This window comes from Chiloscyllium punctatum, chromosome 15, assembly GCF_047496795.1.
Source record: "Chiloscyllium punctatum isolate Juve2018m chromosome 15, sChiPun1.3, whole genome shotgun sequence".
Lineage (NCBI taxonomy): Eukaryota > Metazoa > Chordata > Chondrichthyes > Orectolobiformes > Hemiscylliidae > Chiloscyllium > Chiloscyllium punctatum.
This window is the reverse complement of record NC_092753.1, coordinates 81,279,408-81,296,831: the sequence shown is the minus strand read 5'-3', so window position 1 is coordinate 81,296,831 and position 17,424 is coordinate 81,279,408. Positions and strand designations below refer to the sequence as shown.

Here is a 17,424-nt window from a genome sequence, read left to right as displayed (position 1 = left end):
ATTTTGTAGAGTTGTTCCTGTGTGTCTTGTTGATGGCTTACTGTGCAGCTACTATGCATTGTGTGGAGGGAATGAATGTTGATGATGTCAGATGGGACACTATCAAGCTGTTTATTCTGTCATAGATTACAATGACTGTTGTTAGAGTTGCACTCATCCAAGCAATTGGAGAATAGTTCGTCACACTCCTGACTTGTGCCTTGTGGAGGGTGGACAGGCTTTGAGGAGTCAGGATGTGAATTAATCTCCTCAGAGTATTTAACATCTGACCTGCCCTTATAGCCACAGTATTTACATAGTTGGTCCAGTTCAGTTCCTAATCAATGGTAACTGCCAGAATTGCAGAATGCAGTTATTGCCTTATTCAGCAATGGTAATGATATTGAATGTTGAGGAACAATGTTTAGATTCTCTTGGTGGAACTGGCATTAAGCTGCGGGTGTTATTGTCATTGTGTCTACTAAAACCTTTATATCATAGTGCTATCCTTAAGTGTTGGGAAGATGTGAAAGTGCATCACGAAAGTGCTGTATCTGAAGAAACAGAGTTCTACAGTTGAGGGTTTAACTGAATTTTACTAGCAATAGGAGATGACACACATTGAAAAGTGCAGTCGAATCTACAACTGTAAAAACCTAGTTAAACATTATAACAACTGGTCACTAGTAGAGAACAGTCCATGAGTTTAATCGTTAGAGTGTTATATCAAATAGTTATGAAGTTACCCCATGGACCCTTACCTTGCCAGTCTGCCATTCATAGAAAGACAGAGCTTATATTTATATAGCACCATTCACAACGCAAGACATCCTAAAATGCTTTACAGCCAATGAAGTGCAGACACTATTGTAATTCACGTGAGCAGCCACCTCCTTCCAAAGATTGTGATCCACCTTTGATTTGATCGAATCATTGTTCAGGAGGGGAAGAAGCCAAACAGCATGGAAACAATTGTACTACATTTGCTCCAGCATGTTTTGTGTGGCAATTCTTTGAAATGTGTGGCCTGAGGCTACCATAACCTGCTCAGTGATATTTTTCATGTTTTCTGGAAAAAAGTCTCTATTTTAATTCCGCTGTTTCCATAATTTCTGTTGTCCTTTCTGGGGTGGGTCATTTCTTTGGCTTTATTATAACACCAGCATTTCTTTGCTTTTAGATTTGTTTGGAGGAAAGACCATTATTATGTTGTCATGATACTACATATGTAGTGGGACTTGACTGGATTACAGTTTATTTCATAGTGATATGTACAGCAGAGAGATACCTCCATTTCCCAGGCTCAACCGATATATCAATAACCTGACTAAAATTGCTCAGGTAATGTTGACTCGGTTTTGAAGCTAACTGATGCTACCCAAGCTTTCTTTATCGGAAAGCTATTTCAATCAGTGTAAATTGAATTTTAATCCTTAATATTAAAAGATGAATTTCTAATCCACTTATATTATCCAACTCAACCATGTCTCTACTATCACCTTACCACCAACTCAGTGCAAGTTATCACTCTGTGAATGAATATTTTACATCCAAATAGAACTAACATTGAGTTCAACTAATTTTTTACCTTATGTTTCCCTCAATACCTTTTGCATTGAACAGTCTATGCCACTACTGAACATCAAGCTCTTAGTTCCTGGACTGTCACTGAACTCATCTCCTCTGGAGATCTCCATTCCATAACTTCCCATCTCACACTTCCCATAGCCCATTTCTAATTGCTTCCCAAAATTCGCAAATGGGACTGCCCTAGTTTGTTCATATCCCATTCAACTTAGTTCCTCCTATCTTGTCTCAACATTCCCCTCTTTCTTCAGTCTCTCCCCACTTACAAGAGTGATTCTGCAACTTCCAGTTTTCTGGCCCTAGCTACCTCCTCTTCAGCATGGATATGCAATCTCTCCATGCATCCATCCATCTGAAGGATCTCCACTTTTCCTCAAAAAGGGGTTTCAACAGCTCTGATCCACCCTCCTTCACCTGGCTGAGCTTGTTCTCACTTTGAGCAAATTTTCCTTTAACTCATCTCACTTTGTCCAAGTCAAAGACTGTGGATACCCTTATGGTTTCCAGCTATGCCTGTCTCCTTGTGGGGTATGTGGAATATTCCTGAGACTCCTATACATAACTCTTTCTTTGATACATCGGTGTTGCTCCATGCTGTAATTCGTAATTGGAAAAATATGTCAGTTTTACTTTCAATTTCTATTCTTCTCTCACCTTCAACTCTGCTCCAACTCTGAATTTTCCCTTCCCTTTCTTGACTTCATTGTTTCCATTTCTGAGATTGCCCATCAATATCCATTACAAACCCACTGATTCCCACAGTTACCTTGGCTATTCATCCTCACATCCGGCTTCCAGCAAGATTCCATTGCATTTCCGAGTTTCTCCAGCTTCATCATGTGTTCTGATGATGCTACCATCCGCTGGGATCCTCCAACATAATCTCCTTTATCCTCAACCGAGGATTTGTCACCACTGTTGCTGTCAGGTCCCTCACCTATGTCCCACCTAGTTCCCACATTTCTGTCCACATCTCCTCCCCTCCCTTCCATAATGATTATAGGGTTCTCCTTCTCCTCGCTTACCATCCTACCAGTCTCTGCATTCAAAGAATTATCCTCAATCATTTCTGCCCCTTCCAGTGGGATGCCAGCACCAAACACATCTTTCCCTCGCTCCACTGTCAGCGTTCTCCAGAGACCTTTCTAGTTGCAACACCTTTGTCACCCCTTCATCCCTTCATCACCCATGCAATTGCATAATGTGTAACACTTGACCATTCACCTCCTCATTGTCCAATGCCCCAAACACACATTCAAGGTGGTACAGTGCTTTACTTGTACTTCTTTCAATGTAATCTCCTGTATTTGCTGGTCACGATGCGGTCTCCTTTACACTACACCAGGTTAGTCCAACAGGTTTAATTGGAAGCATGAGCTTTTGGAGCGCTGCTCCTCCATCAGGGGGTTGTGGAGGACACAATTGTAAGACACAGAATTTATAGCAAAAGTTTACAGTGTGATGTAACTGAAATTATGCATTGAAAAATACCCTGATTGTTTGCTAAGTCTCTCACCTGTTAGAATGACCATGTTAGTTTCACTTCTTTCATATGTAAATCACAAAACTCTTTTTAAAACTAAAAAAAGGCTTTGTGATTTACATATGGTCATTCTAACAGATGAGAGACTTAACAAACAAACAATTTTTCAATGTATAATTTCAGTTACATCACACTGTAAACTTTTGCTATAAATTCTGTGTCTTACAACTGTGTACTCCACAACCACCTGATGAAGGAGCAGTGCTCGGAAAGCTAGTGCTTCCAATTAAACCTGTTGGACTATAATCTGGTGTTGTGTGATTTTTAACTTTGTACACCCCAGTCCAATATTGGCATTTCCAAATCCTTTACATTATTGAGACCAAATGGAGACTGGTTGACTGCTTAGTAGAACACCTCCATTCTGTCCAGGGGAATAACCCCCATCGTCCAGTTTACTGCCATTTTAATTAACCATCTTGGTTTGCATCTTGCACCTACTACAGCAGATTTTCCAAAGCAAATTCCATTTCTGAGTAATTCTGAGGCTTTTGATGCTTAAGGACTTTAACTTGTGTATTTTCTCCTGCTAGACTCCTAGGTGGAGGTCAGCGAGCCAGTAAAAATACTTAACAGAGCTAGAGGTTAGAAAATTGGGCAAGGAAAGGGTTTGGATTTCTCTGGTGTGCAGAAATCATGTCACATTGAAGGCGTACCAAATTCATACAATCATACAATTTCCATACAAGCTGGCAGCACAGGAGGACATCATTTGGTCCACCATATCTATTCCAGCTATTTGAAAGAGCTATTCAATTCATCCACTTCTCAATTTTCTCTATGACATGAAAATTGTTCGTTTATCTGTGAAGTGTTATTTGTCCAATTCCCTTTTGGAAGTTATTATTGAAGCTGGGAGAAAGTGAGGACTGCAGATGCTGGAGATCAGAGCTGAAAATGTGTTGCTGGAAAAGCGCAGCAGGTCAGGCAGCATTCAAGGAGCAGGAGAATCGATGTTTTGGGCATGAGCCCTTCTTCAGGAATCTTCCTAAAGAAGGGCCCATGCCCGAAACGTCGCTTCTCCTGCTCCTTGGATGCTGCCTGACCTGCTGCGCTTTTCCAGCAACACATTTTCAGCTTATTATTGAAGCTGCTCAACATTCTACACTCTAAGGAGAACAAACCTGATTTCCACAGTCTGTCTAGAATCTACAATCTACTCTAAGATTAAAGCAGATGGTTCTCAGTAAAATGCCACACCAATCTGATCATTTTTACCTGATGTTTTAGGATATGCTGATTGGAAATGCCTGTTTCCTTTTTCAAAAATTACATAATAGTATCGATTGATGTTATATGTCCAAAACGGAATTAAGAATTATAAAGACATTTAACAAGATTAAATGAAAAACACTGCAGAACCTGGAAATCTGAAACAAACGCAGAGAATTCTGGGGAAACAGAGCAAGTCTGGCAGCATCCGCAGAGGGAGAAACAGAGTTAACATTTCAAGTCCGGTATAACTTCTTCTGAATGTCTCACCCCACAGATGCAGCCAGACCAGCTGAATTTCTCCAGCATTCTTCATGTACGTTCAACAACAATAACTGGTGCTTTACAATAACGGGGCAAGTAACATTTTCAAGAGTAAAAATATCAACAGATAGGTTAGGAAGGACTTCATGACAGAATAATCTAACAGGAAATTGTATATTGAGTGAATTTGATTGACCGTTTCAAGTTCTGGATTTTCTTACACATCCTACTTCTTTCATATGCTATTACGACTTTTTGTCAATGAACACATGTATGTATATACTTACGTTAGGACATAATTGACGCTCACAATGCAATGGGGTCTGGATGAACGACTATTATGAACAATGGTAGCATAGCTCTGAACCCACACCCAGCCTCCATGTTTTGACAGCAGTCTGTAGTACTTTGTTGTGACTTGTCCTTTGACCAGCACTTCCAGAATAATTAAAAACAAAATTACTTGGTATTTTTCCAGCATTATTTCAGATGAATATTAAAACATTTTGTAGCATTTCCTCAAATTGGACAACATTTTGAAACATATGACTACTTGAAACCATATTATTAATTTAAAAAATAATGTTACCAGTGTTAACTGATTTATGCTTTATATATTCATCAATCTTTCTTCTGTCAGTACATTGTGGGGTGGCATGGTGGCTCAGTGGTTAGCACTGCTGCCTCACAGCACCAGGGATGCAGGCTCAATTCCAGCCTTAGGCAACTGTCTGTATGGAATTTGTACACCCTCCCTGTATCTGCTTGGGTTTCTTTCCACAGTCCAAAGATATGCAGGCTAGGTGGATCAGCCATGGAGTTACAGGCAGAGGGTAGGAGTCTGGATGAGATGCTCTTTGGAGTATCAGTATGGACTTGATCGGCTGAATGGCTGGCTTCCACACTGCAGGGATTCTATGATTTGATTAGATTACTTACAGTGTGGAAACAGGCCCTTCGGCCCAACAAGTCCACACCGCCCCGCCGAAGTGCAACCCACCCCTACCCCTACATTTACCCCTTACCTAACACTACGGGCAATTTCACATGGCCAACTCACCTAACCTGCACATCTTTGGACTGTGGGAGGAAACCGGAGCACCCGGAGGAAACCCACGCTGACACGGAGAGAACATGCAAACTCCACACAGTCAGTCGCCGGAGGCGGGAATTGAACCCGGGTCTCTGGCGCTATGAGGCAGCGGTGCTAACCACTGTGCCACCGTGCCGCCCACTAGATTTAACAGAGATGCTAATCTTTCTAAAATAAAGTCACCCATTATTTAAAAGAACTCGTCCTTATCCAAGAAACATTTATAGCGTTGGTTTAAATACTCATGATTTTCTGTCTATTCTAATGCAATCATTTACAGGAGGGTGGTTTGCATGTCACAGAGGGTGTTTCACGTGTCAAATAAACTTCCTGTGGAAGTGGTAGATGCAGGTACAATTACAACATTTAAAGACATTTCAATGGATACATGAATAGGAAAGGTTTGGAGGGATATGGGCCATGAGCAGCCAGAAGGGACTAGTTTAGTTTGGGATTATGCTCGGCATGGACTGGTTGGACTGAAGGGTCTGTTTCCATGCAGTATGGTTGTATGATTCTAAGACCCCAAAATTGTGGAATTCCTTAACGAATTAGGTTTTCTCAGTCCCACTGTTACGTTCCAAGAAGGATCAGAAGGCAGAAGTGTTAACAGAGGGAGCTTTATTGAGGTGTTCACTCTACAAGCAGCGAAATTAGAGAGGGAGAGAGAGCTGTTTGTCCTCCTAAATTGCTGATAATGTAATAATTGTCACATGATCAGACTCTTAAAGTGACAGTCTACCATACATCACAAATACATGCCATCTACAAACTTCAGACTTTTAAATTGTAAGTTGAGCCAGTTCCAAAAACTACCTGCTGATTTGCCTCATACATTGTATTTTTTTTCCAATGAGCTATTTTGTGTTGTGAGGCTTAGTCTATTCTTTTGGTTTCTCACCAAAAGATGATTGACTTGGAGAGGAACTTGATATGTTTAGCATATGCTTTATGACACATGCCTGAAATGTTTTCTTTTCATTATGTTATTTTCAGAACATATACTGTGAGAGTCATGATTATTTTGTTCACACTTCATTTCATAATGACAACGAACAATAATATGCCCAACATATCCACATTGCTAACTACTTCTGTTCTTGAAGAGTAATAATGTTGAATATCGATAGCTATGCCATGATTACTGTCAACAATTGAGTGATAATCCGCAGTCAAATCGTCCTATCAGCTACAAATCTAGAAGCATAGACTAGATTAAATTAAGTAGTTTTAACTGATATGCCATGTGTAATAATTGATCTGCATGAAGTGTTCTTGAATGAGTACCATTTCAGGTGAGCAGCTTGTTACTCACAGAGGTGATGTGCATATCTTAAATGGAAAACATCACACCCATGCACGTGATGATACAATGTCCTTTCTATCAGATCCTGAGGTTCATATCCAGTTAACTCCGCAACCCTGATAATAAAGACAAATAAAATTGGAAATTACTTGCAATGACAGAAGTAATGGTGTAGTCGTATAATTATTAGACTAACAATCCAGGCTAATATTCTCTGACATAGGTTCAGATCCCACCAGGATTGAGTTGAAAGTTGAATTTAGTACAAAGCAGCAATAACGTGAATGGCAGCTATTGTCAATCATTGTACAAACCCATCTGCTTCACTCATTTCCTTTTGGAGAAACAAGTATGCTGTCTTTACCTGGCCTGCTCGATATATGATTCCAGATACTGGACATCATAGTTGGCATTTAACAGCCCTCTGTACAATTATGGATGGCCAATAAATGCTAGACTAGCCGGTGATGCCCATATCCCATGAATGAATCTTAAAAATGAAATAAAGTTGGCTGTTTCATGTGTACCAAGATTTTGAATTTACAGAAATAAAGTAGATAAAAGGAATGTATTGTTAAACAATTGGAGCAATTTATGGTGGGAATTAGAATATTGTGTGTCTTTTTTGGTGTCTTATTTCTTGAAGTGGTTTAGATTATAGTGGAAAAGAAAACATGGACAAAACCAGATTTTTGAGGTTGGGGCCTTAGTGAGAAACAACAGAGGAAGGTTTTGTTTCATTAGAGCAGAAAAAGAGCAAATCTGCTCAAAGTTCCCAAGAAATAGGACAAAGTGGTTAGCTTTTCTAAGAAGTTGCCTCCAGTGCTATGGAATAGATCCATTGTAAGGGAATCCATGGACTCTTGCAATTACCACCATTAATAAACATAGTGTGGGGTTCATATAAAGTTTATAATGTCATTCACTGTAAGTTTGGTTCTTGGGTTCTAGGTTCATGAGAGATATGAGTTTTTCTGTGTGTCTGAAGTTAATAACTAACTTGTAAGTATTTCTGGCCATAGGGATCTCTTTTAAAACAGTTTTTAGAGCCTAGTTTTAGAATTAATGGATGTTACTATCAAACAAGAGAAACTAGCTCCAATTTTGAAAGTCAGGAGAGGATTTTTTTTCAGCCTAAGGGAAACACTGATAGTTTAGAGGGATGTTTTACTGAGAAATTTGAGCAGTTCTTCAAAGGCCTTGGATTAAGATGTCAGTATAGATCAGATCTACCGATAAGGGACAGCTATAATGAAACCAGATTGCCTACAGTAAAGAGTTAATGATAATCCCACCAGATGTATTGGGATACAACCCTGAAGATATTACTTAAAGATGCATCCATTTAGGTTTAGATGTATCATAACGCCAGGTAGAAGCTATCAGAAGTTCCAGTCTATAGTTAAAGTCACAAGTGTCTTAAAACTACTAGGTGTTAGAGACAGGGATGAAGACAGTACAGTGAGTGCTGTATGGGTGGTGTTTTGGGGTATTATACAAGGTGTATTTTGGGTACTGTACAAAAGCTGTTGTTTTTCTTTTCAATTTATAAAAGATCATTTGGGGGATTAATAGTATCATGCTTTACTGTATGTTTAAAAATCTTTGAACTTGTGTTATAAGTAGATAGTTTAATTTATTCTATTTTACCTTCATTTTTCTGTTAATAAACTTGTTATATCGTTAAAAAAACATGCTTATGTTTCAGTGAAAGACCACTACACTAAAATCAAACCAAAATAAAGTATAATCTATCAAACCAAGTTTCAGTCTGATCTTGTCGTATAATGACATCACCTAAGATCATTACAACAGCAAACACTTCAATAAAAGGCCATTATCCTTAATACATCCACTCCCTTAACACAGATCTCTTATATTTTTCTTTCTATCGAAGTGTATCCAACTGATCCAGCTGCAAAGATGATTTTGAATATCTTATTATTACAAATCTAGAGTTTGTATAATTGACAATGTTCTATGAATGGTGAACCTGATGTGCACTGCGAGCAAAGGCTGTTTATCGACAGGACCAATTGTGGTCTGGCCTGGCACTCTACATAAGGGACTGTTATCACTGGGCTAGTAATCCAGATTAATCCAGCCACATGTGTTAGGGACATTGATTCAAATTGCACTGCCTGGAATTTGAATCAATGGGAAAACCTGAAATTAAAAATCTAGTCTAATAGTGACCAGGTAATTGCTATTAAAAGACTATCAGTTTCATTAAAGTCCTTTAGGGAAGGAAATCTGTAAACCTTATCTGGTCTGGCCTACATGTGACTGCAGCCACACAGTAATATGGTTTACTCTTAACTGTCCTCTGAAACTTAGCTCAAGGGCAATAAATGCTGGCCCAGACAACATCCAATGAATAAAGGAAATAAATTCTCAGGCTAAACCTATCAGCCAGGTCTGAGCAATTGATTTGCTGTTATGTTTCTTTTGGAGGACCTAAAGCCTTTCTCAACAATTATCTTTTTCTCCTTGCATCAGTTTCCTTCAGTTGTGGGTAAGCTGTTCTCCGAAAATGCAATCTTCACTTAGAGGCAAAATCTCAATAACCTTGTTTAATCTTCCCTTCTCCTGTGTAATTTGAAGGAAAGCATTAGAAACTGGGGACTCACTGAAGTGAAACCCCTTGGCACATGTGCGACGGAAATTCTAACCCTTTAAGTGCTCAATCTCTGAAACTATCAGTTGCTGTTAAATCATTTTACCAGTTAAAGGTCTTACCTTGCATCTAGGAAAATTAGTTTGAGATCCAGACTGGCTCTGAACATGAACATATTGCTGTGAAGTTTGATTTCTGTGATAGCACTGGGTGGTAATGAATGTCCCACTGCCACTAGTCCCACAATCTGGTAACAGCCATCATAGAGAGTGACATCAAATACATACTGGCGGATTTTCAAATAGCCACTGCAGTGGATTACCTATGGAGAAGGATAATTTCAGTTGATTTATGCATGGTGAAAATATTTTCTAAACACACAGAAGAGGCTAAGCAAATAAAACTGCTCAAGGAAGCTAAAAGTGGGAACTTTATTAAAGAATACTAAACTGTACACTTACTTTCACACTAACTTGTCCCACAATCTATTTAGCAACAGAAAACTGCCAAAAAAAAGGGCAGTCCAGGTGCTGAAGTGCATTGTCGTGGCAATATGGTTCAGTATGGACAGAACACAATGTACATTTACAATTATAATTGCCAGCCATGTCTTTGGGAGGAGATTTCTGTTCAACATTTGAGTTTACGATGATCTGTAGCAGGGAGATGGAGAGATACCAAAAAGACAGATATCTAACTCATGATCTTTATGTTGTTGTTAGTGAAAAAATGTTGATCCCTCCTACCCATTACTAGGGATATCCCTTATTTTGATCAATAGAAATTAGAAAAAAAACAATCAAAATTGGATAAATGGTAAGCAAAAAGAATTTAGTGCATTAAATAATTTTCAGCTTACTTGTTGAATTAGGCTTTTAAAATATCTGATGCACCTTTGACTTAATGCAATTAAAAGTTGCTTGGGAAAGCCAGGCAAATGGTTGGATGATACCTGCTGACTAATGGTTGCTGAGCTGCTCATGGTAGGGGAATGTCATGCTAAGGTCAGCAACCTGGTCAGGATCAATAATGTTGAACATAAGTTAAATAGACACTTCGGAGTTCTGCCTTCTGAGAACAGAACAAGATTAGCAGAAACTCTGCAGAAAATTGATTATATTGGCTCCATGGTAATGAACTTGCATTTATATGCCATTTTAACATAGCTCTCAAATCATTTCAAAGTGTGTCATATAGAATGAATTATATTGTGCAGTTACTCTTGCTTTATGCCTAAAATAGATTGCACATGAACTGTGAAAGGAATAGACTTGATGGCTCAATGGCCTTCTCTCTATCCTTTTTGGTTTATTCCATATTATTCTCAGATGTAATTGAACTTTTAAGGTAACATTTGTGCCTCATTGGTGCCAGGTGATGACCATCTCCATTAAGAGGGAATCTAGCAATCACCTCTTGATTTTCATTGGCACTACCATTGCTCAAAATCCTACTATTACCCTGGGTTACCATTGACTAGAACAGAACAGAACTGAACCAACCACATCAATGCTATAGCTACATAGCTCTTCGCAGTCTAGGAATTGTGTGATGAATAACACACCTCCTGTCTCCCCAGTGCCTTTCCATCATTGACAAGACACAAGTCAGGAGTGTGATGGAATACTCTCCATTTCCCTGAATGAGTGGAGCTCCAATACTCAAGTGGTTTAAAACCATCCAGGACAAAAAAAAATGCTTGTTGGCACCCCATTCACCACCTTCACCATTCACTCTGTGCACCATGATGTGTAGGAACAGCAGTGTACGCCATCTACAAAATGCACTGCACGTGACTCACCATAGCTACTTTGACACCAATTTCCCAACCCATAATCACTGCTTTCTGGAAAGACAAGGGCAGTACATGGGAACACCATCTCATGCAAGTTCTCCTCTAAGCCATTCACCATCCTTCAGTTTGGCCAGGTCAAATCATGGAACTTCCAAACAGAACTGTGGGTGTTCCTACACTCCAGGACTGCAGTGTTCCAAGGAGGCAGATCTCCATCATCTTCTCTAGTACAATTCACATCCTGTGAATGAATTTTTTTAAAATATGCAGGGATTTTTGCATAAAATCAAATATTTAACCAAATGATCATCTTAGAATTGTCTGATTCGCAGTTAAGTTAATCTATTTTCTGAATAGCACAAGTCTAATGTCACATCTGATTTATTCTTTTGCGGCTTCCTGTTTCACCTCCACATACCTTTGAGACAGTATGTCCACAATAATTCCTTCTTAGTTATCTTAATTTTCTCCCTTCTCTGTTTATTAATTTTCCTTCAAAATAATTTTGATTGGTCTTCTTTGTTATCTGTCAGTTTTCTTTATTTGTGGACATTGAGGTCAGCATGTTGCTGAGAAAGATTTCCAGAATAGGTTTGAATCGCCTTCCTTGTAAATCAGACTTCCTGACTGACTTATTTTGCAGGATTCCACCTTCCTGCTATGGATGGAATGCTGACATTGAAAAATTCACTTACCCAAAAAGAAAAGTCAATAAAAGAGAATAATCCTTTAAGATACAAAAACTTCATTGTAACAGAAAGTCTAAGCCTGTACTATGGTATAGTATATAAACAATTTAAGTTGTCAGATGGTTTCCATTTAGCTATTGATATTCAAACATATTTGTTTGAACTGTCAATTATTCCTATTCATAAGGGGAACTTTCCAAGATCCCTGTTGGCTCTGTTGTTTAATGCACTGCCTAAAGTGAAATTGAACCACACAAAGGATCAGTTTCCATCCTGACATTTACTGAGTTAACTAATTCAACTCGGGAGTTGGCAGGCATACTACAATCGGCATTCATTGTCTTTGCCTAAATTAGCCACAATACCAATTATTGATTGGCATTCAGTGATCCTTGATGGAAAATGTGTGTGGTCACAAAACAAAATTGCCATAGACCATGCGGAGCTCTGCAACATTGGGTTCAGTAAAAGTTATAGTCAGGTCCAATGCATAGCATCACTTGGTTTTTCAGCCCTGTTTTGCATGCTGCAGTTACTCATCTCAAACAAATGAAGTTTGATGATAACAAAAACTGAGTCATTGTCTGTTTCAATTCTATTCTCTCATTGAAGTTCATCTCAAAAGGCAGAGATGAAATTATAAACTACAAAAGCATAAAGCACATATCTCCCTTGTTATTGAAGTTCCTTAGCTTATTATTCTGAATAACATATAGAAATGTTATGATTTTGTTTTTTACGAACAGGAACATCATAGCAGTATCCATTGGCAGCTGTCTGTCATTGAGCTGCATAATATAACAAGCTGTGATCTTGGCATTTGTGTATTGACTGTTGCAAATACCACTGACCAACTTTATTAAACATATTTATGAAAAAGTCTGGGCATATGGCATATGCTGGAGATTCCATCCATTTTGTAGCTAGAATAAAGACTGACGAACATGAGGAATGTAATAATTTTACCTCACAACCATTATAGTGAACCATGAAAGAGAGTGCAAAATTAAATTAAGAGTGACAGAGATCAAAGGTCTGACAAGTTCCATATTGGTAGGAGAGAAATTTGTTGGAAGTTAAGTTTTTTTTTAATGCTTTCAAGGTAGGTGAGCAGTAATTTACTAAATTGAACAGATGTATAAAAAATCTTCATAATCTTTGCTGAAGTTGTGTCTGATAGGATATTCCATCACCATTAATCCTGTCAAGAATGGAAGAATGGTTCCCCTTAGATTAACCTTCAAGCTTCTAAGTACTCATCCTTTCAGTAAATAGCCCAGGTTCTTAATTTTTCTTCTTATCAATCGTGATCAGTATGTTGTCATTAAATGTCATTGATATAGATAAAAATCAGTATTAAGATTCAAAATGTGCCAAGCTTTCTGACTTCAGCAACAATATAACTGATGGAGGGGAGGCTGGAGAAATAATCCTTTTACATGTGTGAGGCTGGTGTGGTAATTCAGAAGACTTTCTGGCATTTTCCTCTGATTTTCTGTTTCTTATTAACTTCTGAAGAGTCAAACATTTGCCATAATTTAAACTCAACAGTCCAACTTCACCTAAGTGGCAATTCTGCATGCATTCCCCAGTCAGTTACTTTGATAAGAGGAGCCTTACAGCTGGACACAATCCCTTTCATACTTTCATTTTCAGACTGGATGGTAACAAGGTACATGACCCAAAGCTGATCTTCCACAGGCTAGATACTAGGGTTCAAGGTAAACAGCTAAAACCGTGCTGAGAAAAGAATCAAACCTGGGGCTTTCAATGGCTCAAGGCCACATAAAAGGAGATATCACTCCACTGAAACATCCAGAGAGAAAATGGAGAAAAGTATCAGATTACATTACTGACCATGGCATTTACAATCCTTAAAATTCAACTGAAGGATAAATTCACAATGAATATTCCTGCTTATTTCGTATTAGCAGTTGTGCCTTCAAATGCTCTAGGAATTGTGAGATTTCTCTGCCTCTGTGTCTCTTTCTTCTTCTGAGACTCCTTATCATTCCTAATATCTTCTGATGTGACCCAATATTAAATGTTATTTACTAATGCTCACGTGATATGCCTCAGAGCATTTTAATAATGGAAAGCACCATATAAATGCAAGTTTATTGCTGTTGTAGCTTAAAGCACTAAGCAAAGATATTGTGATAATTCGTTGCCTTATTCCTTGAAAAAAAGATTTGGAGCTGCAGCATGAGACAGCCAAATTGTCATCTCAAATATCCCAAAAGGAAGACTCATATACTTATAAATTAGGCTATGAGAAGTCTGAATGTCAGAATTTGAGTACAATTTTTTTCAATGATTGTTTACATTTACTTACCTTGTAACCACCACAAGTCAAACCTGCATTTCTTTTGGCCAGAACACATTTCATCCGTAGAAAGAAAGAACGCTCAGTTTCATATTCTGAAAAGAACATCAAACAATGTTATTGTACCTGAGCTTTAATAACCTCATAAACCATGCTGTGTTACTATACAAGATGCCCAGGACTATTGTAGCCAAGTGAAAAAAAAGAACCAAACTGTCTTTTAACATAATATTCATTACTTATTCTGGGATGTGACTAATGGCCAGATTTATTGCCCATCTTTAGTTCTGCTGAGAAGTGCTGCTGGGCTTCTTCTTGAAATATGCAACTGAAAAGAGTCTTCCTAGAGAAGGTATTCAAAATTGTGTTGCTCAGGGATTATATTTCACCTTTGGGAGAAACACTTGGAGTTATTCTTTGATGTTGTAAATACATATTATGTTTTATTAGGTTCTGAATCCTTTACATATCTAAAATTAGATTAAATATTTTAAAAATTAAAACATTAGAACCACAAACCAATTAGAATGTAGCTGGAGTGTACGACTATGGTGTGTTGTGGTGAAGGCTGAGCATTTGATATGTGCAGGAGATTGTGTCCATTCAGTAACTAGAAAAAGAAACTGTGCTTATGTGGAAGGTGGTAATTTTATTTCATCGCCCTTACAGTGAACCATGGAACTGGGTACTGCAGGGATTGTAACAAGGGTGGCCGGGTGGACCTTGTAGAATATTAGTCCCCTGATTCGGACTATTAATCTGGAGCAATCAGGGACTCTTGGCTGACAGGAAAAAAACACATCTGCCTGACATCCCTACACTCTGAAAGCTGTCTCTGAGGGAGCTGGGTCAATGTCAAAGACTTTCCACATGTAAATAAAGGGTGACTTGGTGACTGGATACCGGCTTCTGAGGAGTTAGATTAGATTCCCTATAGTATGGAAACAGGCCCTTCAGCCCAAGTCCACACCAACCTTCCAAACAGCAACCCACCCAGACCCATTCCCCTACCCTATACATACCCCTGACTAATGCACCTAACACTATAGGCAAATAAGCATGGCCAATTCACTCGACCTGCACATCTTTGGATTATGGGAGGAAACTGGAGCATCTGGAGGAAACCCACACAGACACAGGAAGAATGTGCAAACTCCACACAGTCACCTGATGTGGGAATCGAGCACGGGTCCCTGGCGCTGTGAGGCTGCGGTGCTAACCACTGAGCCACCGTACTACCTTGTTACTTGAGGTACAAAGGGTCAATTAATTGATAGAGATTATTGAGTTGAGCATTTTCAAAGGTTTGGTACATTTTAGTTGGAGAGAAATTTGTTGGAAGTAAGTTTTTAAAAATTCTTTCACAGTATGTTAGCATCACTGTCAAGGTAGGATTAGGTACCTACCCCTAAATGCTATTGAACTGAACTGGGAGGTGGTTAGTTCTGGATACAGAGTCAAAGGATCTGGTGACCGTTCACACTGATGAAAATGAACAGCTCTCAGTCATGCATTACTCACCAGGTAATCACCACTTTTAAATAGTTCACTAGAAGATTATACTTAGCAAAGAAGAAATTATTTCAAAACCTTTTCACTGACTGGCGTAACTTCTCACAGCTTCAGGTTTGTAGATATGTAATAGAAAATTATTATCTTTGCTTTAATGGTGATTATATTTTAAATGTTCTAGTTGAGGTGTTAGAAATAACTTATCACCACAGCACAGATCATGTTTTTCATTTTCAGTAATTATTGCTTTTTCAATTGGAAAACAAAACAAAATCTTGATTTTTCAAAAAGAGGAAAGAATAGATATCTGACACCAATTGGGTAGCTCAACAAAGATGTGATGGGTTTACTGATCTTAATTTTATATTTTGCCATTCTAGGATTGTTTTTGCTAAAATGAATTTCAAGGATTTAGCATATTTTTATCTCTCTTTTTTTCTTCTCCAAGGTCTTGATCTCTGATCTTGGCAAGAATGGACCATTTAGGTGTTTTCTAAGCTTTATTTTTCAGAATTTACATTACAGTTCTTTGTTTCTTTAACAAATTTGCTATCGATTTATTTGTTGTTCTTTCTCACATCATGGTAGTTTACCAATGATGACAAACTATTCATATCACCAACTTCCCTATAGCTGCTGTGCAACTGGGTAACAAATGGCTGGCAAAGAGTAATTCTGACGTAAGACCATATGTCGTTTCCAGCCTGACTGACCAAATTCATTCAGGAAGGAGCAAGGAGTCTGATGATCAGCAAATGCAAGATATTCAGATATCTAGAATGCCTTGATTGGCAGTCACTTTGTTTTTAATTTTATTCTTATTGGTTCGAAGACTACACCTTGATCCTCTGACTTGTGGCTCCAAACAGTTGTTAGCTCTTACTAAAGCTGCACTATTTGAATTTTCTGGTTCTTGTGTTTAAAGATGCCCTTGTGTTTTTATCAATTTTTCTGTTCCCCATTTCAATTTCTAAGCAAATTCATATTTGTATTCCTGAGGTCTATTATTTTTATTTAGATAATTTCCTCTGTAGTTTGGATGTGAGAGATGTTAATATAAATATTGAAGATTTGACTACCAAGTGCAGAATAATCTGACAGGTAACTTTATGATAAAGGCTGAAAGAGAATTGGACAATTAGTATTTAAATTACTTCAGCAAAATGAGTATATACTTGCATCCTAATTAGATGTACTCTTTCTTGGTTTCAATCAAAAATACAATTAGCATTACAGATGTTTAATGTTTGTCTTTGCTGATACAATCACAAGTGTACATCAGGGCAAACAATCATATTTACGTCAGCATTACATCATTGACAATATCAAGTTTAAATCTGAATGAGACATGGAAGTCATCAAAATATAGTGACTGCATGATAGGATTAAAAATAATCAAAACTGGTGAAGGATGATTTTTGTGAGAGTAATATTTAACTGATATTCCTGTCCCGTTAGTAATGTCAACCAGTGACATTTTGTTCTAGTTGAGTAGGACATT

The 17,424-nt window shown here is 38.1% G+C and overlaps 1 protein-coding gene across 3 annotated transcripts in view; it reads right to left on the bottom strand.

The window, feature by feature from the left end:
* Nucleotides 1-17,424, bottom strand: part of LOC140486450 (single-minded homolog 2) — a 93,420-nt gene that overhangs the window by 15,119 nt on the left and 60,877 nt on the right. For all 3 annotated transcript variants that reach the window (XM_072585630.1, XM_072585633.1, XM_072585631.1), the window contains exons 5-8: nt 14,421-14,506; nt 9,724-9,923; nt 6,994-7,100; nt 4,873-5,020 (exon numbers count right to left, since the gene is read on the bottom strand). In XM_072585630.1, coding sequence (XP_072441731.1) covers nt 4,873-5,020; nt 6,994-7,100; nt 9,724-9,923; nt 14,421-14,506 — 541 coding nt within the window. The remainder of the gene's footprint in view (nt 1-4,872; nt 5,021-6,993; nt 7,101-9,723; nt 9,924-14,420; nt 14,507-17,424) is intronic.